We start from the raw sequence: 27,602 nt of genomic DNA, 5'->3' as shown, positions 1-27,602 counted from the left end.
ATTAAATTACCCCTCCTACAACAAGAAAAGGGGTATTATTCCACACTATATTGTGGTACTGAAGCCAGAAGGCTAGGTGAGACCTATTCTAAATCTAAAAAAAAAAAAATTTGAACACTTACAAAGGTTCAAATCAAGATGGAGTCACTCAGAGCAGTGATAACGAACCGGGAAGAAGGGGACTGTCTGGTGTCCCGAGACATCAGGGATGCTTACCTCCATGTCCCAAATTTGCCCTTATCACTAAGGGTACCTCAGGTTCGTGGTACAGAACTGTCACTATCAGTTTCAGACGCTGCCGTTTGGATTGTCTACGGCACCCCGGGTCTTTACCAAGGTAATGGCCGAAATGATGGTTCTTCTTCGAAGAAAAGGCGTCTTAATTATCCCTTACTTGGACGATCTCCTGATAAGGGCAAAGTCCAGGGAACAGTTGGAGGTCGGAGTAGCACTATCTCGGATACTGTCACAACAGCAGGGGTGGATTCTAAATATTCCAAAATCGCAGCTGATCCCGACAACAAGTCTCCTGTGCTTAGGGATGATTCTGGACACAGTCCAGAAAAAGGTGTTTCTCCCGGAAGAGAAAGCCAGGGAGTTATCCGAGCTAGTCAGGAACCTCCTAAAATCAGTGCATCATTGCACAAGGGCCATGGTAAAAAAAATGGTGACTTCCTTCGAAGCAATTCCAGTCGGCAGATTTCATGCAAGAACTTTTCAGTGGGATCTGCTGGACAAATGGTCCGGATCGCATCTTCAGATGCATCAGCGGATAACCCTATATCCAAGGACAAGGGTGTCTCTCCTGTGGTGGTTACAGAGTGCTCATCTTCTAGAGGGCCGCAGATTCGGCATTCAGTTTTGGATGTTGGTGACCACGGAGGCCAGCCCGAGAGGCTGGGGAGCAGTCACACAAGGAAAAAATTTCCAGGGAGTGTGATCAAGTCTGGAGATTTTTCTCCACATAATTATAGCTAAGGGTAAATTTATAATGCTCTAAGCTTAGCAAGACCTCTGCTTCAAGGTCAGCCGGTATTGATCCAGTGGGATAAAACATCACGGCAGTCGCCCACGTAAATAGACAGGGCGGCACAAGAAGCAGGAGGGCAGTGGCAAAAACTGCAAGGACTTTTCGCTGGGCGGAAAATCATGTGATAGCACTGTCAGCAGTGTTTCATTCCGGGAATGGAAACTGGGAAGCAGACTTCCTCAGTAGGCACGACCTCCACCCGGCAGAGTGGGAACTTCATGGGGAAGTTTTTCCACATAATTGTAAACCGTTGGGAATTACCAAAGGTGGACATGATGGCGTCCCGTCTGAACAAAAAACGGGACAGGTATTGCGCCAGGTTAAGAGACCCTCAGGCAATAGCTGTGGACGTTCTGGTAACACCGTGGGTGTACCAGTCGGTGTATGTGTTCCATCCTCTGCTTTTCATACCTAAGGTACTGAGAATTATAAGACGTAGAGGAGTAAGAACTATACTCATGGCTCCGGATTGGCCAAGAAGGACTTGGTACCCGGAACTTCAAGAGATGCTCACAGAGGACTTATGGCCTCTGCCGCTAAGAAGGGACTTGTTTCAGCAAGTACCATGTCTGTTCCAAGACTTACCGCAGCTGCGTTTGACGGCATGGCGGTGGAACGCCGGATCCTAAGGGAAAAGGCATTCAGGAAGAGGTCATTCCTACCCTGGTCAAAGCCAGAAAGGAGGTGACCGCACAACATTATCACCACATGTGGCGAAAAGATGTTGCGTGGTGTGAGGCCAGGAAGGCCCCACGAAGAAATTTCAACTCGGTCGATTCCTGCATTTCTTGCAAACAGGAGTGTCTATGGGCCTCAAATTGGGGTCCATTAAGGTTCAAATTTCGGCCCTGTCGATTTTTCTTCCAGAAAGAATTGGCTTCAGTTCCTGAAGTCCAGAAGTTTGTCAAGGGAGTATTGCATATACAACCCCCTTTTTGTGCCTCCAGTGGCACTGTGGGATCTCAACGTAGTTCTGGGATTCCTCAAAACACATTGGTTTAAAACCAGTCAAATCTGTGGATTTGAAGCATCTCACATGAAAAGTGAACATGCTCTTGGACCTGGCCTGGACCAGGCGAGTGTCAAATTGGTGGTTTTTTTCTCAAAAAAGCCCATATCTGTTTGTCCATTCGGACAGGGCAGAGCTGCGGACTCGTCCCCAGTTCTCTCCCTAAGGTGGTGTCAGTGTTTCACCTGAACCAGTTTATTGTGGTGTCTTGCGCCTACTAGGGACTTGGAGGACTCCAAGTTGCTAGATGTGGTCAGGGCCCTGAAAATATAGGTTCCAGGACGGCTGGAGTCAGGAAAACTGACTTGCTGTTATCCTGTATGCACCCAACAAACTGGGTGCTCTTGCTTTTAAGCAGACTTTTGCTAGTTGGATGTGTAATACAATTCAGCTTGCACATTCTGTGGCAGGCCTGCCACAGCCAAAATATGTAAATGCCCATTCCACAAGGAAGGTGGGCTCATCTTGGGCGGCTGCCCGAGGGGTCTCGGCTTTACAACTTTGCCGAGCGGCTATTTAGTCAGGGGCAAACACGTTTGTAAAATCCTACAAATTTGATACCCTGGCTAAGGAGGACCTGGAGTTCGTTCATTCGGTGCTGCAGAGTCATCCGCACTCTCCCGCCCGTTTGGGAGCTTTGGTATAATCCCCATGGTCCTTTCAGGAACCCCAGCATCCACTAGGACGATAGAGAAAATAAGAATTTACTTACCGATAATTCTATTTCTCGGAGTCCGTAGTGGATGCTGGGCGCCCATCCCAAGTGCGGATTATCTGCATTACTTGTACATAGTTACAAAAATCGGGTTATTATTGTTGTGAGCCATCTTTTCAGAGGCTCCGCTGTTATCATACTGTTAACTGGGTTCAGATCACAGGTTGTACAGTGTGATTGGTGTGGCTGGTATGAGTCTTACCCGGGATTCATAAATCCTTCCTTATTGTGTACGCTCGTCCGGGCACAGTACCTAACTGAGGCTTGGAGGAGGGTCATAGGGGGAGGAGCCAGTGCACACCACCTGATCCTAAAGCTTTACTTTTTGTGCCCTGTCTCCTGCGGAGCCGCTATTCCCCATGGTCCTTTCAGGAACCCCAGCATCCACTACGGACTCCGAGAAATAGAATTATCGGTAAGTAAATTCTTATTTTTTCCCAATCCCCCCAAAAAACTTACAGGAAATAACACTGTCCCCACTACAGGAAAAAAACAAATATAATGGCCTCAATAGGAATAAATAAAAAACATTGGCCACTACAGGTAAAATAAGACACACTGAACCCCAAAGGGGGGGGGAAACAAAACTTAATAGCTGCAATAGGAAAAAAATATTGACCCTACACTCCCTCCCCGGCACCCTATCACACTCACACATTCCGTCCCCCTGCACCCTATCACACTCACATTCCCTCCCCCTGCACCCTATCACACTCACACATTCCGTCCCCCTGCACCCTATCACACTCACATTCCCTCCCTCGGCACCCTATCACACTCACACATTCCCTCCCCCCGCACCCTATCACACTCACACATTCCCTTCCCCTGCATCCTATCACACTCACATTCCCTCCCCCGCCACCCTATCACACTCACATTCCCTCCCCCGGCACCCTATCACACTCACACATTCCCTCCCCCTGCACCCTATCACACTCACACATTCCCTTCCCCTGCATCCTATCACACTCACATTCCCTCCCCCGCCACCCTATCACACTCACACATTCCCTTCCCCTGCACCCTATCACGCTCACACATTTCCTTCCCCTGCACCCTATCACACTCACACATTTCCTCCCCCAGCACCCTATCACACTCACACATTCCCTTCCCCTGCATCCTATCACACTCACATTCCCTCCCCCGCACCCTATCACACTCACACATTCCGTCCCCCTGCACCCTATCACACTCACATTCCCTCCCCCTGCACCCTATCACACTCACACATTCCGTCCCCCTGCACCCTATCACACTCACATTCCCTCCCCCGGCACCCTATCACACTCACACATTCCCTCCCCCCGCACCCTATCACACTCACACATTCCCTTCCCCTGCATCCTATCACACTCACATTCCCTCCCCCGCCACCCTATCACACTCACACATTCCCTCCCCCTGCACCCTATCACACTCACATTCCCTCCCCCGGCACCCTATCACACTCACACATTCCCTCCCCCTGCACCCTATCACACTCACACATTTCCTTCCCCTGCACCCTATCACACTCACATTCCCTCCCCCGGCACCCTATCACACTCACACATTCCCTCCCCCTGCACCCTATCACACTCACACATTCCCTTCCCCTGCATCCTATCACACTCACATTCCCTCCCCCGGCACCCTATCACACTCACATTCCCTCCCCCGGCACCCTATCACACTCACACATTCCCTCCCCCTGCACCCTATCACACTCACACATTTCCTTCCCCTGCACCCTATCACACTCACACATTCCCTCCCCCCGCACCCTATCACACTCACACATTCCGTCCCCCTGCACCCTAACACACTCACATTCTCTCCCCCTGCACCCTATCACACTCACACATTCCGTCCCCCTGCACCCTATCACACTCACATTCCCTCCCCCGGCACCCTATCACACTCACACATTCCCTACCCCACACCCAATCACACTCACACATTCCCTCCCCCCGCACCCTATCACACTCACACATTCCGTCCCCCTGCACCCTGTCACACTCACATTCCCTCCCCCGGCACCCTATCACACTCACACATTCCCTCCCCCGGCACCCTATCACACTCACACATTCCCTTCCCCTGCATCCTATCACACTCACATTCCCTCCCCCGGCACCCTATCACACTCACACATTCCCTCCCCATGCGCCCTATCACACTCACACATTTCCTTCCCCTGCACCCTACCACACTCACACATTCCCTCCCCCCGCACCCTATCACACTCACACATTCCCTTCCCCTGCATCCTATCACACTCACATTCCCTCCCTCGCCACCCTATCACACTCACACATTCCCTCCCCCCGCACCCTATCACACTCACACATTCCATCCCCCTGCACCCTATCACACTCGCACATTCCCTCCCCCTGCACCCTATCACACTCACACATTCCGTCCCCTTGCATCCTATCACACTCACACATTCCCTTGCCCTGCACCCTAACACACTCACACATTCCGTCCCCTGCACCCTATCACACTCACACATTCCCGGAACCCTATCACTCACACACATTCCCTCCCCCCACGGTCTTCTTACTATCACACTGACACACTCTGTCCCCCTGCGGCTTGCGCTCTACCACACTGACACACTCCCTCCCCCTGCGGCCTGCGCTCTATCACACTTACACAGTCCCTCCAACATGCGGCCTGCACGCTATCACACTTACACAGTCCCTCCAACATGCGGCCTGCACGCTATCACACTGATGCACTCCCTCCGCCTGTGCCCTGCGCTCTATCACACCTACGCACTCCCTCCCCCGCGGCCTGTGCTCTATCACACTGACGCTCTCCTTCCCCCCGCGGCCTGCACTCTATCACACTGACGCTCTCCCATCTCCCGTGGCCTGCGCTCTATCACACTGATGCACTCCTATTGCCTGTGGCCTGCGCTCTATCACACCTATGCACTCTCTCCCCCCTGCAGCCTGTGCTCTATCACACTGACACACTTCCTCACCCTGCAGCCTGCACTCTATCTTACTGACACTCTCCCTCACCCTGCAGCCTGCGCTCTACCTCACTGACGCTCTCTCTCACCCTGCGCTCTATCACACTAACGCTCTCCCTCCCCCCTGCAGCCTGCGCTCTATCTTACTGACACACTTCCTCACCCTGCGCTCTATCTTACCGACACTCTTCCGCAGCCTGCACTCTATCACACTGACGCTCTCCCTCCCCCTGCAGCCTGCGCTCAATCTCACTGACACACTTCCTCACCCTGTAGCCTGCGCTCTATCTTACTGACGCTCTCCCTCCCCCTGCAGCCTGCGCTCTATCTTACTTACACACTTGCTCACCCTGCAGCCTGCTCTCTATTTTACTGACGCCCTTCCGCATCCTGCGCTCTATCACACTGACGCTCTTCCTCCCCCTGCAGCATGCGCTCAATCTCACTGACACACTTCCTCACCCTGTAGCCTGCGCTCTATCTTACTGATGCTCTCCCTCCCCCTGCAGCCTGCGCTCTATCACACTGACGCTCTCCCTCACCCTGCAGCCTGCGCTCTATCACACTGACGCTCTCCCTCATCTTGTAGACTGCGCTCTATCACACTGACGCTCTCCCTCACCCTGCAGACTGCACTCTATCACACTGACGCTCTCCCTCACCCTACACTCTATCTCACTGATGCTCTCCCTCACCTTGCGCTCTATCACACTGACGCTCTCTCCCTCACCCTGCAGCCTGCGCTCTAGCTCACTGACGCTCTCCCTCACCCTGCGCTCTATCTCACTGACGCTCTCCCTCACCCTGCATCCTGCGCTCTATCTCACTGACGCTCTCCCTCACCCTGCGCTCTATCTCACTGACGCTCTCCCTCACCCTGTAGCCTGCGCTCTATCTCACTGACGCTCTCCCTCACCCTGCGCTCTATCACACTGACACTCTTCCTCACCCTGCAGCCTGCGCTCTATCACACTGACGCTCTCCCTCACCCTGCAGCCTGCGCTCTATCACACTGACGCTCTCCCTCACCCTGCACTCTATCTCACTGATGCTCTCCCTCACCCTGCACTCTATCACACTGACACTCTCCCTCACCCTGTAGCCTGCACTCTATCTCCCTGACGCTCCCCCTCACCCTGCAGCCTGCGCTCTATCACACTGACGCTCTCCCTCACCCTGCACTCTATCTCACTGATGCTCTCCCTCACCCTGCGCTCTATCACACTGACACTCTCCCTCACCCTACAGCCTGCGCTCTATCACACTGACGCTCTCCCTCACCCTGCAGCCTGCGCTCTATCTCACGGACGCTCTCCCTCACCCTGCGCTCTATCTCACTGACGCTCTCCCTCACCCTGTAGCCTGCACTCTATCTCACTGACGCTCTCCCTCACCCTACACTCTATCTCACTGATGCTCTCCCTCACCTTGCGCTCTATCACACTGACGCTCTCTCCCTCACCCTGCAGCCTGCGCTCTATCTCACTGACGCTCTCCCTCACCCTGCGCTCTATCACACTGACGCTCTCCCTTACCCTGCAGCCTGCGCTCGATCTCACTGACGCTCTCCCTCCCCCTGCGCTCTATCTCACTGACATACTTCCTCACCCTTGTGCTATATTTTACCCTACTCCCTGCAGAAGTTCACAATTAAGACACACACACACACACACACACACACACACACACACACACACACACACACACACACACACCGTGTCCTCCTCCATTCACTCTTACCTTACACACTACAGCAGAGTGCAGTCTCACAGGCTGGGCCGTCCCTGGATGATGTGCAGCAGCTTCTCCTCCTCTCCCCCCTCACAGCATGTGAGCAGCAGCCTGCCCTGAGTTCCGTGTAGCTCCGCCCCCGAGTCCCGTGTAGCTCCGCCCCCGAGTCATGTGTCCGGCTGTGACTGTTCCTGACCTGTATCCCCTGCGCTGCCAGCGGCCCTGCGGCTGCCAGAGCGGCTCCCAGAAGCGTGGGTATGGCTGGCTGCTGGCAGGAGGGGGCGGCTCTTGCTGTAGCACTGTAGCAGGGAATAAAACTCCCTGGCTGCAGCAAAGCAGATCCGGTGGGCCTATTTTGATGGGGGGCCTGGAGCTGCAGCTCCACCCGCCCCATTGTTAATCCGGCCCTGGCCGCCGCCCTCTGGGAGTGTATCTTAGTTTAGCAGAATAGCAAACGAAAGATTAGCAGAACTGCTACTAAATAATTCCCTGCAGTTTCTGAGTAGCTCCAGACCTACTCCTAGACTGCGATCACCTCAGTCCGTCCGTTTAGTTCCTGGTTTGACGTCACAGACACGCCCTGCGTTCGTCCAGCCACTCCCCCGTTTCTCCAGCCACTCCTGCGTTTTTACCTGGCACGCCTGCGTTTTTTTAGCACACTCCCTGAAAACGGCCAGTTTCCGCCCAGAAACACCCACTTCCTGTCAATCACTCTACGATCACTCGAGCGATGAAAAAACGTCGCTCGAGCTTGTGTAAATCTACAAGTTTTGTGTGAAAGTACTTAGCGCATGCGCGCTGCGTACCATGCGCCAGTGCCGTTTCTAGCGGCGGGCGAGCCGTGCAACCGCACGGGGCGCCCGCCGCGGCACTTTAAGTGTTATTTCCCCTCTCCTCCCTCTCCCCGAGCGCTCCTGCTCGAGGGGGCGGAGTTTCGCGAAATGACGCGTTTGCGTCGTGACGTCATGACGCAAACGCGTCATTCCATGAAACTCCGCCCCCTCGAGCAGGAGCGCTCGGGGAGAGGGAGGAGAGAAGCCTGGAAGGAGGCGGCGGCGGCCGGCGCGAGGGACGTCCGGCGGCGGGATCCAAAGAGCGGAACATGTAAGTATATCTCTCTCTCCCCCTTCCTTCCCCCCCACCACTTGACACCTGCCTGCCACACTGGGGATACCTGCCTGCCACACTGGGGATACCTGCCTGCCGCACTGGGGATACCTGCCTGCTGCACTGGGGATACCTGCCTGCTGCACTGTGTAAATTGGGGACACCTGCCTGCCACGCTGTGTAAAATGGGGGCCTGCCTGTCGCACTGTGTAAAATGGGGACACCTGCCTGCCGCACTGTGTAAAATGGGGACACCTGCCTGCCGCACTGTGTAAAATGGGGACACCTGCCTGCCGCACTGTGTAAAATGGGGACACCTGCCTGCCGCACTGTGTAAAATGGGGACACCTGCATGCCGCACTGTGTAAAATGGGGATATCTGCCTTCCGCACTGTGTAAAATGGGGATACCTGCCTGCCACACTTTGTAAAATGGGGATACCTGCCTGCCGCGCTGTGTAAAATGGGGATACCTGCCTGCGTACTGTGTAAAATGGGGATATCTGCCTGCCGCACTGTGTAAAATGGGGATACCTGCCTGCGTACTGTGTAAAATGGGGATATCTGCCTGCTGCGCTCTGTAAAATGGGGACACCTGCCTGCCGCACTGTGTAAAATGGGGACACTTGGCTGCTGTAATGTGTAAAATGGGGACTTTTTTTTATTTTTTCCCCCCTGTGGTGGGCGTGATGATATCAGATGAGGCCACGCCTTGTCGGGAGCGCGCGCGCCTCTGGCGCGCGTATACTTTTTCTTTTTATAGCTATATGGGGGGGACGCAATTTTTTTTATAGCAATGGGGGGGGGGGCGCATTTTTAAATCTCGCACTGGGAGCCAAATTGTCTAGAAACGGCCCTGCCATGCGCATGCGCATTTTTGCTGTTTTTTCACTTAATCGCTGCACTGCGAAAAACGGCAGCGTGTGAACAACTCAGAATGACCACCATTGTGAGCCTTTTATTATTTAGGATGTGTTACTGACTTTGAGATATTCACAACCTTTGATTTTACTGCTTTTAACTGAGATAATTGCATGACAACTATATACTGAGATAATAGTGTGTGTAAGTAATCCATACTGATAACTCACCTCTTGTGAGATACAGTATCTGTACTGAGATATTACTGTCTGTGAGATATCCATACTGGAATATTACTGTCTGTGAGATATCCTTACTGGGATATTACTGTCTGTGAGATATCCATACTGGGATATTACTGTCTGTGAGATATCCTTACTGGGATATTACCGTCTGTGAGATATCCATACTGGGATATTACCGTCTGTGAGATATCCTTACTGGGATATTACTGTCTGTGAGATATCCATACTGGGATATTACCGTCTGTGAGATATCCTTACTGGGATATTACCGTCTGTGAGATATCCTTACTGGGATATTACCGTCTGTGAGATATCCATACTGGGATATTACTGTCTGTGAGATATCCTTACTGGGATATTACCGTCTGTGAGATATCCTTACTGGGATATTACCGTCTGTGAGATATCCATACTGGGATATTACTGTCTGTGAGATATCCATACTAGGATATTACTGTCTGTGAGATATCCATACTGGGATATTACTGTCTGTGAGATATCCTTACTGGGATATTACTGTCAGTGAGATATCCATACTGGTATATTACTGTCTGTGAGATATCCATTCCATACTGGGATATTACTGTCTGTGAGATATCCATACTGGGATATTACTGTCTGTGAGATATCCATACTGGGATATTACCGTCTGTGAGATATCCATACTGGGATATTACCGTCTGTGAGATATCCTTACTGGGATATTACCGTCTGTGAGATATCCTTACTGGGATATTACCGTCTGTGAGATATCCATACTGGGATATTACTGTCTGTGAGATATCCATACTGGGATATTACTGTCTGTGAGATATCCATACTAGGATATTACTGTCTGTGAGATATCCATACTGGGATATTACTGTCTGTGAGATATCTGTACTGAGATATTACTGTCTGTGAGATATCCGTACTGGGATATTACTGTCTGTGAATTATCCTTACTGGGATATTACTGTCTGTGAGATATCCATACTGGGATATTACTGTCTGTGAGATATCCATACTGGGATATTACTGTCTGTGAGATATCCTTACTGGGATATTACCGTCTGTGAGATATCCATACTGGGATATTACTGTCTGTGAGATATCCATACTGGGATATTACTGTCTGTGAGATATCCATACTAGGATATTACTGTCTGTGAGATATCCATACTGGGATATTACTGTCTGTGAGATATCTGTACTGAGATATTACTGTCTGTGAGATATCCATACTGGGATATTACTGTCTGTGAGATATCCTTACTGGGATATTACTGTCTGTGAGATATCCTTACTGGGATATTACCATCTGTGAGATATCCATACTGGGATATTACTGTCTGTGAGATATCCATACTGGGATATTACTGTCTGTGAGATCTTAATGGGATATTACCATCTGTGAGATATCCATACTGGGATATTACTATCTGTGAGATATCCATACTAGGATATTACTGTCTGTGAGATATCCATACTGGGATATTACTGTCTGTGAGATATCCTTACTGGGATATTACTGTCAGTGAGATATCCATACTGGTATATTACTGTCTGTGAGATATCCATACTGGGATATTACTGTGTGAGATATCCTTACTGGGATATTACTGTCTGTGAGATATCCTTACTGGGATATTACTGTCTGTGAGATTTCTATACTGGGATATTACTGTCTGTGAGATATCCTTACTGGGATATTACCATCTGTGAGATATCCATACTGGTATGTTACTGTCTATGAGATATCCATACTGGGATATTACTGTCTGTGAGATCTTAATGGGATATTACCGTCTGTGAGATAGCCATACTGGGATACTACTGTCTGTGAGATATCCATACTAGGATATTACTGTCTGTGAGATATCCATACTGGGATATTACTGTCTGAGATATCCATACTGGGATATTACTGTCTGTGAGATATCCATACTGGGATATTACTGTCTGTGAGATATCCTTACTGGGATATTACTGTCTGTGAGATATCCTTACTGGGATATTACCGTCTGTGAGATATCCATACTGGGATATTACTGTCTGTGAGATATCCATACTGGGATATCACTGTCTGTGAGATATCCATACTAGGATATTACTGTCTGTGAGATATCCATACTGGGATATTACTGTCTGTGAGATATCCTTACTGGGATATTACTGTCTGTGAGATATCCATACTGGGATATTACTGTCTGTGAGATATCCATACTGGGATATTACTGTCTGTGAGATATCCATACTGGGATATTACTGTCTGTGAGATATCCATACTGGGATATTACTGTCTATGAGATATCCATACTGGGATATTACTGTCTGTGAGATATCCATAATGGGATGTTACTGTCTGTGAGATATCCATACTGGGATATTATTCTGTGAGATATCCATACTGGGATGTTACTGTGTGTGAGATATCTATACTGGGATATTACTGTCTGTGAGATATCTATACTGGGATATTACTGTCTGTGAGATATCTATACTGGGATATTACCATCTGTGAGATATCCATACTGGGATATTACTGTCTGTGAGATATCCATACTGGGATGTTACTGTCTATGAGATATCTATACTGGGATATTACTGTCTGTGAGATATCCATACTGGGATGTTACTGTCTATGAGATATCCATACTGGGATATTACTGTCTGTGAGATCTTAATGGGACATTACCGTCTGTGAGATATCCATACTGGGATATTACTGTCTGTGAGATATCCATACTAGGATATTACTGTCTGTGAGATATCCATACTGGGATATTACTGTCTGTGAGATATCCTTACTGGGATATTACTGTCTGTGAGATATCCATACTGGGATATTACTGTCTGTGAGATATCCTTACTGGGATATTACCATCTGTGAGATATCCATACTGGGATATTACTGTCTGTGAGATATCCATACTGGGATATTATTGTCTGTGAGATATCCATTCTGGGATGTTACTGTCTGTGAGATATCTATACTGGGATATTACTGTCTGTGAGATATCCATACTGGGATGTTACTGCCTGTGAGATATCTATACTGGGATATTACTGTCTGTAAGATATCCATACTGGGATATTACTGTCTGTGAGATATCCATACTGGGATATTACTGTCTGTGAGATATCCATACTGGGATATTACTGTCTGTGAGATATCCATACTAGGATATTACTGTCTGTGAGATATCCATACTGGAATATTACTGTCTGTGAGATATCCGTACTGAAATATTACTGTCTGTGAGATATCCATACTGGGATATTACTGTCTGTGAGATATCCTTACTGGGATATTACTGTCTGTGAGATATCCATACTGGGATATTACTGTCTGTGAGATATCCTTACTGGGATATTACCGTCTGTGAGATATCCTTACTGGGATATTACCGTCTGTGAGATATCCATACTGGGATATTACTGTCTGTGAGATATCCTTACTGGGATTTCTCTAACGTCCTAGTGGATGCTGGGGACTCCGTCAGGACCATGGGGAATAGCGGGCTCCGCAGGAGACAGGGCACATCTAAAAAAGCTTTTAGGTCACATGGTGTGTACTGGCTCCTCCCCCTATGACCCTCCTCCAAGCCTCAGTTAGGTTTTTGTGCCCGTCCGAGAAGGGTGCAATCTAGGTGGCTCTCTTAAAGAGCTGTTTAGAAAAGTTTTTTTTTAGGTTTCATTCAGTGATTCCTGCTGGCAACAGGATCACTGCAACGAGGGACTTAGGGGAGAGATCTCCAACTCACCTGCGTGCAGGATGGATTGGGATCTTAGGCTACTGGACACTGAGCTCCAGAGGGAGTCGGAACACAGGTCAGCCTGGGGTTCGTCCCGGAGCCGCGCCGCCGATCCCCCTTACAGACGCTGAAGAAGACGGCAGAACGGAGGTCCGGAAACAGGCGGCAGAAGACTTCACAGTCTTCATGAAGGTAGCGCACAGCACTGCAGCTGTGCGCCATTGTTGTCACACGGCTCACTGACCTAGTCACGGAGGGTGCAGGGCGCTGCTGGGGGCGCCCTGGGCAGCAATATAAGTACCTTATTGGCAAAATAAATACATCACATATAGCCATTAAGGCTATATGTATGTATTTTAACCCAGGCCAGTTCTTAAAAACCGGGAGAAAAAACCAGCCGAAAAGGGGGCGGAGCTTATTCTCCTCAGCACACAGCGCCATTTTCCCTCACAGAAAGGCTGAGGGGAAGGCTCCCATGCTCTCCCGTGCACTGCACTACAGAAACAGGGTTAAAACAGAGAGGGGGGGCACTGATTTGGCGATATAAATATATATTAAATGCTATAAGGGAGGAACACTTTTATAAAGGTTGTCCCTGTATAATTATAGCATTTTGGTGTGTGCTGGCAAACTCTCCCTCTGTCTCCCCAAAGGGCTAGTGGGTCCTGTCCTCTATCAGAGCATTCCCTGTGTGGGTGCTGTATGTCGGTACGTGTGTGTCGACATGTATGAGAAAAATGTTGGTGAGGAGGCGGAGCAAATTGCCTGTAATGGTGATGTCACTCTCTAGGGAGTCGACACCGGAATGGATGGCTTACTTGTGGAAGTACGTGATCATGTCAACACGCTGCGAGCCGGTTGACGACATGAGACGACCCGCAAACAAATTAGTACCTGTCCAGGCGTCTCAGACACCGTCAGGGGCTTGTAAAAACGCCCATTTACCTCACGGACACTGACTCCAGTGTCGACGGTGAAGAAACAAACGTGTTTTCCTTTAGGGCCACACGTTACATGTTAAGGGCAATGAAGGAGGTGTTACATATTTCTGATACTACAAGTACCACAAATAAGGGTATTTTGTAGGGTGTGAATAAACTACTTGTAGTTTTGCCTGAATCAGATAAATTAAATGAAGTGTGTGATGATACGTGGGGTTCCTCCGATAGAAAGTTATGGGCGGTATACCCTTTCCCGCCAGAAGTAAGGGCGAGTTGGGAAACACACCTTAGGGTGGATAAGGCGCTCACACGCTTATAAAACAAGTGGCGTTACCGTCTCCAGATACGGCCGCCCTCAAGGAGCCAGCTGATAGGAAGCTGAAAAATAGCCTAAGAAGTATATACACACATACTGGTGTTATACTACGACCAGCAATCGCCTCAGACTGGATGTGCAGCGCTGAGGGGGCTTGGTCGGATTTCCTGACTGAAAATTTTGATACCCTTGACAGGGACAAGATTTTATTGTCTATAGAGCATTTTAAGGATGCATTTCTATATATGCGTGATGCGCAGAGGGATATTTGCATTCTGGCATCAAGAGTAAATGTGATGTCCATATCTGCCAGACGAAGACACGACAGTGGTCAGGTGAGGCAGATTCCAGACGGCACATGGAAGTATTGCCGTATAAAGGGGCGGTCCATCGGACCTGGTGGCCATGGCAACAGCTGAAAAATCCACCTTTTGTTCCCCGAGTCACATCTCAGCAGAAAAGGACACAGTCTTTTCAGTCTCAGTCCTTTCGTCCCCATACGGGCAGGCGGGCAAAGGCCAGTCATATCTGCCCAGGGGTAGAGGAACGGGAAGAAGACTGCAGCAAGCAGCCCATTCCCAGGAACAGAAGCCCTTCACAGCTTCTGCCAAGTCCGCAGCATGACGCTGGGGCAGTACAAGCGGACTCAGGTGCGGTAGGGGGTCATCTCAAGAGTTTCAGCACGCAGTGGGCTCACTCGCAAGGGGACTCCTGGATCCTACATGTAGTATCCCAGGTGTACATTGGAAATTCGAGACGTCTCCTCCTCACAAGTTCCGGAAGTCTGTTTTACCAACGTCTACCTCCGACAGGGAGGCAGTATTGGAAACAATTCACAGGCTGTATTCCCAGCAGGTGATAATCAAAGTACCCCTCCTACAACAAGGGAGGGGGTATTATTCCACACTATATTGTGGTACTGAAGCCAAACGGCTCGGTGAGATCTGAAATATTTGAACACTTACATACAAGCGTTCAAATCAAGATGGAGTCACTCAGAGCAGTGATAGCGAACCAGGAAGAAGGGGACGAGATGGTGTCACTGGATATCAGGGACATTTACCTACATGTCCAAATTTGCCCTTCTCACCAAGGGTACTTCAGGTTCGTGGTACAGAACTGTCACTATCAGTTCAGACGCTGCCGTTTGGATTGTCCACGGCGCCCCGGGTCTTTACCAAGGTAATGGCCGAAATGATGATTCTTCTTAAAAGAAACTTGGACGCTTTCCTGATAAGGGCAAGGTCCAGAGAACAGTTGGAGGTCGGAGTAGCACTATCTTTAATAGTTCTACGACAGCACGAGTGGATTTTAAATATTCCAAAATCGTAGCTTTTCCGAGGACACGTCTACTGTTCCTAGGGATGATTCTGGACACAGTCCAGAAAAAGGTGTTTCTCCCAGAGGAGAAAGCCAGGGAGTTATCCGAGCTAATCGGGATCCTCCTAAAACCAGGAAAAGTGTCAGTGCATCATTGCACAAGAGTCCTGGTAAAAATGGTGGCTTATTACGAAGCAATTCCATTCGGCAGATTTCACGCAAGAACTCTTCAGTGGGATCTGCTGGACAAATGGTCCGGATCGCATCTTCAGATGCATCAGCGGATAACCCTATATCCAAGGACAAGGGTGTCTCTCCTGTGGTGATTACAGAGTGCTCATCTTCTAGAGGGCCACAGATTCAGCATTCAGGATTGGATGCTGGTGACCACGGAGGCCAGCCTGAGAGGCTGGGGAGCAGTCACACAGGGAAAAAATTTCCAGGAAAGTGTGATCAAGTCTGGAGAATTCTCTCCACATAGATAGAGCTAAGAGCAAAATTATAAGGCTCTAAACTTAGCAAGACCTCTGCTTCAAGGTCAGCCGGTATTGATCCAGTGGGATAACATCACGGCAGTCGCCCACGTAAACAGAAACGGCGACACAAGAAGCTGGAGGGCAGTGAAAAAACTGCAAGGATTTTTCGCTAGGCGGAAAATCATGTGATAGCACTGTCAGCAGTGTTCTCTCCGGGAGTGGACGACTGGGAAGCAGACTTCCTCAGCAGGCATGACCTCCACCTGGGAGAGTGGGAACTTCATAGGGAAGTTTTTCCGCATGATTGTGAGCCATTGGCAAAGACCAAAGGTGGAAATGATGGCGTCCCGCCCGAACAAAAAACGGGACAGGTATTGCGCCAGGTCATGAGACCTTCAGGCGATAGCTGTGGATGTCCTAGTAACACCGTGGGTGTAACAGTCGGTGTATGTGTTCCCTCCTCTGCTTCTCATAACCAAGGTATTGAGAATTATAAGATATAGAGGAGTATGAACTATACTCGTGACTCCGGATTGGCCAAGAGGGACTTGGTACCCGGAACTTCAAGAGATGCTCACAGAGGACTAAGGGCCTGGGGAGCTAAGAAGGGACTTGCTTCAGCAGGTACCATGTCTATTCCAAGACTTACCGCGGCTGCGTTTGACGGCATGGCGGTTGAATGCCGGATCCTGAAGGAAAAAGGCATTCCATAAGAGGTCATACCTACCCTGGTCAAAGCCAGGAAGGAGGTGACCGCACAACGTCATCACCACATGTGGTGAAAATATGTTGCGTGGGTGAGGCCAGGAAGGCCCCACGAAGAAAATTCAACTAGGTCGAATTCTACACTTCCTGAAAACAGGAGTGTTTTGAGCCTAAAATTGGGGTTCTTTAAGGTTTTAAGTTTCGGCCCTGTAGAATTTCTTCCGAAAAGAATTGACTTCAGTTCCTGAAGTCCAGATTGTCAAGGGAGTATTGCATATACACCCCTTTTTGTGCCTCTAGTGGCACCGTGGGATCTCAACATAGTGTTGGGATTCCTTAAAATCATATTGGTTTGAACCGCTCAAATCTGTGGATTTGAAATATATCACATGGAAAGTGAACATGCTGTTGACCAATATCTCACATGGACAGTGACCATGCTGTTGGTCCTGGCCTCGGCCAGGCGATTGTCAGAATGGGCGGCTTTGTCTTACAAAAGCCCATATTTAAATTTCCATTCGGACAGGGCAGAACTGGGACTCGTCTCCAGTTTTCTTCCTAAGGGGGTGTCAGGTTTTTCACCTGAAACAACCTATTATGGTGCCTGCGGCTTCTAGGGACTTGGAGGTCTCCAGGTTAATAGACGTTGTCAGGACCCTAAAAATATATATATATATATATATATATAGTTTAGGACGGCTGGAGTCAGAAAGTCTGACTTGCTGTTTATATTGTATGCACCCAACAATATGGGTGCTCCTGCGTCTAAACAGACGATTGCACGTTGGATCTGTAGCACAATCCAACTTGCACATTCTGTGGCAGGCGTGCCACAGCCTAAATCTGTAAAGGCCCACTCCACTAGGAAAGTGGGCGCATCTTGGGCGGCTGCCCGAGGGGTCTCGGCATTACAACTTTGCCGAGCAGCTACGTGGTCAGGGGAGAACACGTTTGTAAAATTTTACAAATTTGATACTCTGGCTAAGGAGGACCTGGAGTTCTCTCATTCGGTGCTGCAGAGTCATCCGCACTCTCCCGCCCGTTTGGGAGCTTTGGTATAATCCCCATGGTCCTGACGGAGTCCCCAGCATCCACTAGGACGTTAGAGAAAATAAGAATTTACTTACCGATAATTCTATTTCTCGTAGTCCGTAGTGGATGCTGGGCGCCCATCCCAAGTGCGGATTGTCTGCAATGCTTGTACATAGTTATTGTTACAAAATCGGGTTATTCTTGTTGTGAGCCATCTTTTCAGAGGCTACTTCGTTTTGTTATCATACTGTTAACTGGGTTCAGATCACAAGTGGTACGGTGTGATTGGTGTGGCTGGTATGAGTCTTACCCGGGATTCAAGATCCTTCCTTATTGTGTACGCTCGTCCGGGCACAGTACCTAACTGAGGCTTGGAGGAGGGTCATAGGGGGAGGAGCCAGTACACACCATGTGACCTAAAAGCTTTTTTAGATGTGCCCTGTCTCCTGCGGAGCCCGCTATTCCCCATGGTCCTGACGGAGTCCCCAGCATCCACTACGGACTACGAGAAATAGAATTATCGGTAAGTAAATTCTTATTATTACCGTCTGTGAGATATCCTTACTGGGATATTACCGTCTGTGAGATATCCATAAGTCTGTGAGATATCCATACTAGGATATTACTGTCTGTGAGATATCCTTACTGGGATATTACTGTCAGTGAGATATCCATACTGGTATATTACTGTCTGTGAGATATCCATTCCATACTGGGATATTACTGTCTGTGAGATATCCATACTGGGATATTACTGTCTGTGAGATATCCATACTGGGATATTACCGTCTGTGAGATATCCATACTGGGATATTACCGTCTGTGAGATATCCTTACTGGGATATTACCGTCTGTGAGATATCCTTACTGGGATATTACCATCTGTGAGATATCCATACTGGGATATTACTGTCTGTGAGATATCCATACTGGGATATTACTGTCTGTGAGATATCCATACTAGGATATTACTGTCTGTGAGATATCCATACTGGGATATTACTGTCTGTGAGATATCTGTACTGAGATATTACTGTCTGTGAGATATCCGTACTGGGATATTACTGTCTGTGAGATATCCTTACTGGGATATTACTGTCTGTGAGATATCCATACTGGGATATTACCGTCTGTGAGATATCCATACTGGGATATTACCGTCTGTGAGATATCCTTACTGGGATATTACCGTCTGTGAGATATCCATACTGGGATATTACTGTCTGTGAGATATCCATACTGGGATATTACTGTCTGTGAGATATCCATACTAGGATATTACTGTCTGTGAGATATCCATACTGGGATATTACTGTCTGTGAGATATCTGTACTGAGATATTACTGTCTGTGAGATATCCTTACTGGGATATTACTGTCTGTGAGATATCCTTACTGGGATATTACCATCTGTGAGATATCCATACTGGGATATTACTGTCTGTGAGATATCCATACTGGGATATTACTGTCTGTGAGATCTTAATGGGATATTACCATCTGTGAGATATCCATACTGGGATATTACTATCTGTGAGATATCCATACTAGGATATTACTGTCTGTGAGATATCCATACTGGGATATTACTGTCTGTGAGATATCCTTACTGGGATATTACTGTCAGTGAAATATCCATACTGGTTTATTACTGTCTGTGAGATATCCATACTGGGATATTACTGTCTGTGAGATATCCTTACTGGGATATTACTGTCTGTGAGATATCCTTACTGGGATATTACTGTCTGTGAGATTTCTATACTGGGATATTACTGTCTGTGAGATATCCTTACTGGGATATTACCATCTGTGAGATATCCATACTGGTATGTTACTGTCTATGAGATATCCATACTGGGATATTACTGTCTGTGAGATCTTAATGGGATATTACCGTCTGTGAGATATCCATACTGGGATACTACTGTCTGTGAGATATCCATACTAGGATATTACTGTCTGTGAGATATCCATACTGGGATATTACTGTCTGAGATATCCATACTGGGATATTACTGTCTGTGAGATATCCATACTGGGATATTACTGTCTGTGAGATATCCTTACTGGGATATTACTGTCTGTGAGATATCCTTACTGGGATATTACCGTCTGTGAGATATCCATACTGGGATATTACTGTCTGTGAGATATCCATACTGGGATATCACTGTCTGTGAGATATCCATACTAGGATATTACTGTCTGTGAGATATCCATACTGGGATATTACTGTCTGTGAGATATCCTTACTGGGATATTACTGTCTGTGAGATATCCATACTGGGATATTACTGTCTGTGAGATATCCATACTGGGATATTACTGTCTGTGAGATATCCATACTGTGATATTACTGTCTGTGAGATATCCATACTGGGATATTACTGTCTATGAGATATCCATACTGGGATATTACTGTCTGTGAGATATCCATAATGGGATGTTACTGTCTGTGAGATATCCATACTGGGATATTATTCTGTGAGATATCCATACTGGGATGTTACTGTCTGTGAGATATCTATACTGGGATATTACTGTCTGTGAGATATCTATACTGGGATATTACTGTCTGTGAGATATCTATACTGGGATATTACCATCTGTGAGATATCCATACTGGGATATTACTGTCTGTGAGATATCCATACTGGGATGTTACTGTCTATGAGATATCTATACTGGGATATTACTGTCTGTGAGATATCCTTACTGGGATATTACCATCTGTGAGATATCCATACTGGGATATTACTGTCTGTGAGATATCCATACTGGGATGTTACTGTCTATGAGATATCCATACTGGGATATTACTGTCTGTGAGATCTTAATGGGACATTACCGTCTGTGAGATATCCATACTGGGATATTACTGTCTGTGAGATATCCATACTAGGATATTACTGTCTGTGAGATATCCATACTGGGATATTACTGTCTGTGAGATATCCTTACTGGGATATTACTGTCTGTGAGATATCCATACTGGGATATTACTGTCTGTGAGATATCCTTACTGGGATATTACCATCTGTGAGATATCCATACTGGGATATTACTGTCTGTGAGATATCCATACTGGGATATTATTGTCTGTGAGATATCCATACTGGGATGTTACTGTCTGTGAGATATCTATACTGGGATATTACTGTCTGTGAGATATCCATACTGGGATGTTACTGCCTGTGAGATATCTATACTGGGATATTACTGTCTGTAAGATATCCATACTGGGATATTACTGTCTGTGAGATATCCATACTGGGATATTACTGTCTGTGAGATATCTATACTGGGATGTTAATGCCTACTGTATGTTATATCTATAGTGGAATATTATTTCTTGAGAGATATCCATACTGGGATGTTACTGTATGTGAGATATCCATACTGGGATGTTACTGTCTATGAGATATCCTTACTGGGATATTACTGTCTGTGAGATATCCATACTGGGATATTACTGTCTGTGATATATCCATACTGGGATATTACTGTCTGTGAGATATCCATACTGGGATATTACTGTCTGTGAGATATCCATACTCGGATATTACTGTCTATGAGATATCCATACTGGGATATTACTGTCTGTGAGATATCTATACTGGGATATTACCGTCTTTGAGATATCCATACTGGGATATTACTGTCTGTGAGATATCCATACTGGGATGTTACTGTATGTTAGATATCCATACTGGGATGTTACTGTCTGTGAGATATCTATACTGGGATATTACTGTCTGTGAGATATCCATACTGGGATATTACTGTCTGTGAGATATCTATACTGGGATATTATTGTCTGTGAGATATCCATACTGGGATGTTACTGTCTATGAGATATCTATACTGGGATGTTACTGTCTGTGAGATATCTATACTGGGATATTACGGTCTGTGAGATATCCATACTGGGATATTACTGTCTGTGAGACATCCATACTGGGATATTACTGTCTGTGAGATATCCATACTGGGATATTACTGTCTGTGATATATCCATACTGGGATATTACTGTCTGTGAGATATCTATACTGGGATGTTAATGCCTACTGTATGTTATATCTATAGTGGAATATTACTGATTGAGATATATCTATACTGGGATATTACTGTCTGTGAGATATTCATATTGGGATATTACTGCTTGTAAAATCCATACAGAGATATTACTTATGGATATTAAGATATTAATCCCTGAGAGATACCAGTACTGTGGTAATAATTATTGTGAGCAAACCATACTGAAAATGAACGCTTTTGAGCAATCCACCCAAAGAAATGACTGCATTAGAAATACTCATATAATAATATATTACAGCCACTGCGATGATCATTATCTTGTATTTATAAAGTGCCCACATTATGAAGTTCTGTATGTTGGGGAATCATGACAGAAATTATAATTCTCAGATAGCACTAATGGGATATCAATGCTTGTCAGCAGCAAGCCATACTGGGAGACAGCACCATTTCTGAGGTACTGTATATACATTGCAATTATGAATGTATTAGTGATACATAAGTGTGATACGTAGTCAGCTAGTCACAAACCTTATTGTTTTGTTTCTCCAAATCTGTTCTTACATGATGACATCACATATCCGTTGCACTGCTTGTCAGATAGCTCGCCTCAGATATGAGTGCTTGTTAGATATCCCTACTGAGATATTACTGATACGGAGAGACAACAGCCCAACTGAGCTATTACTGCTCCTGAGATTTCCCTACACAGCTGTTATTGTTTCTGATCTATAACAGCTTCTAAAATATGCCTACTTTCCTGCCCCAGCCGTATGGCACAGCAGTAATGTTTGTTGTGTATTACAGTGAACTACTGGGGGGTTTAATGGATTCCGCAATATCCTTACAGAAATAAAACTGCTGGTGAGATATGGCTACTCTGAGACCCCAGTGGTATACCATAACAGTAAACCTTGCGAATTAAAGAACTGGATTGCAGTGAAGGCACGGGCTCCCAGATGTCCAGGTCAAATAATTACACAAGAATGGGGTCACTGTTTCATGATACTTAATCACATACTGTGTGTTCAAATGATACTGGATTTTGTTACGGTACAATGATCAATGTGGTCGAAATGTCTAAATTTACCAAACAAAATCTTCCTATGTGAGCAATGTTAGTGTATACTGAATAATAGAAGGGCAAGGGATGGGGGTTACATAGCGGGTCTGACTTGACTAGCTCATATACTCTATCTTCCACAACAATGCTTCACAAACTTACTGGTCTATTTACTAAGCCTTGGATGGAGATAGTTGCTGGAGATAAAGTACCATCCAATCGGCTCCTAACCGCCATGTCACAGGGTGTGTTGAAAAATGACAGTTAGGAGCCGATTGGCTGGTACTATATCTCCAGCGATTTTATTTCCATGCAAGGCTTAGTAAATAGACCACATAGTCCTCAAGGTGCACTTACAGTCTAGGTTTCAAGGATATCCATGCTTGAGCACAGATGGTTGAATCAAAACAACAGAGATACTAATCAATCCACCTGTGCTCAAGCAGGCACACAATTAAAACCTGGATGTTAGTGTTCCTAGAGAAGATGTATTGTGGAACATGGTATTGGGCAGAGGTTCCCAAGCTCTGTTTTCAAGGTACCCAAATGGTCCAGATTTTAAGGACAACCATGCTAGGCCACAGGTGACTTAATTAGTACCTTAGTCAATTTGATTTAACTATCTGTGCACAACCATGGATATCCTGAACACTTGAACTATTAGGGTGCCTTGAGGACTGAGCTTGGGGACCACTGATGTACTGTATGGTGTGCTGTAACGCAATATGACGCTGCTACAGTATGTTGATTTCCCAGATTACAGACTTAAACCCCCAATCATTCTAGTTACTAGATGCCAACCTTGCACATCTGTAGATGTTGTTCTTCAGACACCAGCAACCCAAGACTGTTCTGCACAGTGGCCTCCATGTCAAGCAGCCATTCCCAGAACTCCTGACACTCTGCCTCCACCAGTTGGACACTGCGGGTAGAAGAGATTTGTCACTCTAAGGCATTCATAGGGTAACCTGGGCATTACTCAAAGGTCGATTGTTTTATGGGGCTGGGTATGTGTGACCGGCGGTCACAATGCCGACGCTGGGATCCTGGCTGTTAGAATGGCGGCGGGAGCGGGGGGAGGGCGAATGCAATGAAGCCCCTTGCAGGATCACCACGCAGTGGGCTCGGTGTGCTCGCCACAGGTTCTATTCCCGCTCTATGGGTGTCATGGGAATAGTTCCTGTTGGTTGGCATGCCGACCGGCGGGATATTCAGGGTTCTGGAACAGTGTGGAGACCGCCGGTCACATAAACGCATCCCGTTTTATGCTAGTGTAAATGAACAGTATGCTATGTTCAAAGAAAGAACAGCTGCACATTCCCTTTAACAGACTTATGTAAATTTATTAAAATATTAATTTTTATGGACTTCTCCGGTAAAAAATTAAATTGTCAAAATTAAAACTCCTTTATATACATTAATAGCAACATAAACACCACCTCAAGAGTCATTTTAAAAGTTTGGCATAAGAATCATTGAATAATATATATTGCCACACATATAATTGGTTAAGCTAGTCTTAAGGGCCCCATACACTAGAACGATAAGTCTGAGGCTGAAGTCGGAGGCGATTTCACTTGAACTCTCCTGGAAGCTTCCCGGGAATGGTTCCATACGATTCCAAATGATTTGGTACATTTTGCATGCGATATATCGTATGCGATCCCAGCCATGACTGCGGGAACCGACATATAGTGCAGCACTAACGATCTAGGAAAGCCGATCCGACCCACACGGGAACACGCATCGGATCGGATCGGAAACACCTCCAAAATGCCCCATTTCACCCGATATATCGTCCCGAATGCCCGAAATTGGCTGAAATCAGGCATTATCGTTCTAGTGTATGGGGCCCTTTGCAAACATGCATATTGTTAATCCGTATTCAGGGGAGGATAGTTAAAGGTGTTTAAGGAGCAAAACACAGAGACGCCCTTACCTGTCATTTCTCATGCTACTCTTTAAAGGAGTTGGGTTAGTGTGATGAGCTGTGTTGCAATACTCTGCACTGCTCAGCTGCAGTGACATCTTGGTAACAGCATCTCTCTGGGCCTCTATGGAACTGAGAGACCCATCCACCTGTAGAGTGACGAGACATAGATTAGAGACAGCGTGGGGGAACACCAGTCACAAGAAAATACAGTGAATGATTTAAAGCAACCAGAAGAGCATCAGTGTGGATGGATTTTTTGATAGGAATGCAGTTTCCTAGGGGTTCCTTGATCTCTAGGGATGCACAGATAAAAGTTTTTCATAAAAAACGCGAGGAGGAATTGGAGAGGAGCTTTTGAGGCAGCTTATTTGGCTAGTGGCCTGTTAGCTGACATAACAATGGACAGATTTTCTGCTGGACAATTCTCGCAGGCGCTTGATGTTTGCTGCTCATGATTACTATATACAAGGTAATGGCACTGGTAGATTCTTGGCGTATTTAGCTAGGGCAGAGACTTGTATCTCTTCCTCCCTCCATGGCTGAGGCCATAATTGCCCTGATTCTGAAACCAGGCAAAGATCCACTTTATCCTGATTCATACCGACCCATCTCTGGCTTTTCAGCTTAATAAAGTCATACATGGAAAGTTGGAATTATTCATCCCGATCAAACGGTCTTAATGCCGGGGAGATCCACGGCCATTAATCTTAGAAGACTATTTATATATTTACAAAAGCCTGACAACAAGATGGGTGAGGATGCGGTGGTTGGTTGTGTCGCTGGGTGAGGCCCATTCCTTTGATTCAGTAGAGTGCCTCTTTCTCTGGGAGGTACTTGTTAGATTTGGTGTGGGGCCCAACTTTGTGGCATGGGTTGGACTTTTATATCCTTGTCCGGCTACTAGAATTAAGGCCTATACACACTAGACGAGAAAGTAAAAGATCTCGCTCAGAATGGCCAATCTGAATGATATCTTTTACAATCTCGTCTAGTGTGTGCACTCAATGTTGTTAACGATGCATTAATGACCTCCTTCCTTGTCTCAACAGACGAGGGAGGTCAACTTTAACAACATCCATGTTGCAGATGCAGCATGGGCATTATTCCCCCCGCCGTCACTCCCTTCCCCACCGGCATTGGCAAGTGTGTATGCACTTGCCGCTGCCGGCACCCCCGCTGCCGCCAATATCGGCGGTGGCGGGGACTCGTTTAGTGTGTATGGGCGTTTAGAGTGAATGGTTTCATTATGGAAACCTTGTTATTAGAAAGGGGGATATGGCAGGGTTGTCTGTTGTCCCCTTTATATTTGCCTGTGCTGTAGACATACCTCCCAACATGACCCTCTCCAGGAGGGACAGAATGCTCTGCTCCTGGATTTTTCTCTTAATGTATGATTGTCTGCACCTGTCTGGAGCAAGTTAATGGATAAAAATAGGTGTTTCAGCACAGGTGCTGGCAATCATAAATTAAGACAGAAGTCCAGGAGCAGAGCATTCTGTCCCTCCTGGAGAGGGTCATGTTGGGAGGTATGCTGTAGAGCCTTTGACTTGTGCAAACAGGTCCTCTCCGGAGATCTCTGGCTTTAGCATTGTGGTTAATGAGAAATGCTGATGATATGATCTTGTTCCTAACCTGTATGAGCAGGCTTGGACTGGCCCACAGGGGTAAAGGGGAACCACCGGTGGGCCCCACTGCCTGGGGGCAGACCACCTGCTCTAAGGATCAGGTTCCAGACTGTGCACTTGAATTATACATAATACATGTGTTACCTTATACTGGACTATGGTGTATTTTCTACAGTGCATTGCTGTTATTAATCTGTTATTAATCTGGTACATTATCAGGCATGCAGCAGCTGAATCTACTGTATATATTTATGAAGAGGCCCAGACGTTGCACTCTCTAATGGTTAGTCAAACCAATGATGTGGCAGGCCACGCCCCCTCAGCAGACTGGCAACACTCCTAACATAGGCCCCTACCACTGCATCCCCCCGGTGGGCCCTACATGCCCCAGTCCGACACTGTGTATGAGTACTTCATTGCCTGCCCTTCTTACTTTGGTAGAGTACGGATTATACTCTAGTATTCATGTTTAGTATGTGGTTTTCCCTCTCCTATTCCCCCCCCCCCCCCCCCCCTAACTTCTCCCCATGACTTCCCCTTTAGGTGGCGTACAGAATTCAAATATTTGGGCATTAGATTTCCCACTCCACAGCTGAGTTTATACTCTGAAATCTAGTCCCCCAAATTGAATATGTGAAGAATAAATATCAGGTGTGGCGGAAGCTTCCTCTCTCAGTCACTGGGTGTGTCAATCTTATCAAGAGGATAATGTTACCCAAATTCTTACATTTTTTTATCTCTCTCCAGT

The 27,602-nt window shown here is 46.9% G+C and overlaps 1 protein-coding gene across 1 annotated transcript in view; it reads right to left on the bottom strand.

The window, feature by feature from the left end:
- AKAP6 (A-kinase anchoring protein 6) overlaps positions 1–27,602 on the bottom strand; it is a 389,266-nt gene that overhangs the window by 114,099 nt on the left and 247,565 nt on the right. The window contains exons 8-9 of the mRNA XM_063947473.1: positions 25,236–25,375; positions 24,098–24,218 (exon numbers count right to left, since the gene is read on the bottom strand). Coding sequence (XP_063803543.1) covers positions 24,098–24,218; positions 25,236–25,375 — 261 coding nt within the window. The remainder of the gene's footprint in view (positions 1–24,097; positions 24,219–25,235; positions 25,376–27,602) is intronic.

The sequence above is a fragment of the Pseudophryne corroboree genome, chromosome 12 (assembly GCF_028390025.1).
Source record: "Pseudophryne corroboree isolate aPseCor3 chromosome 12, aPseCor3.hap2, whole genome shotgun sequence".
Lineage (NCBI taxonomy): Eukaryota > Metazoa > Chordata > Amphibia > Anura > Myobatrachidae > Pseudophryne > Pseudophryne corroboree.
The sequence above is the reverse complement of the archived record's forward strand: the minus strand, read 5'-3'. Positions and strand labels throughout refer to the sequence as shown.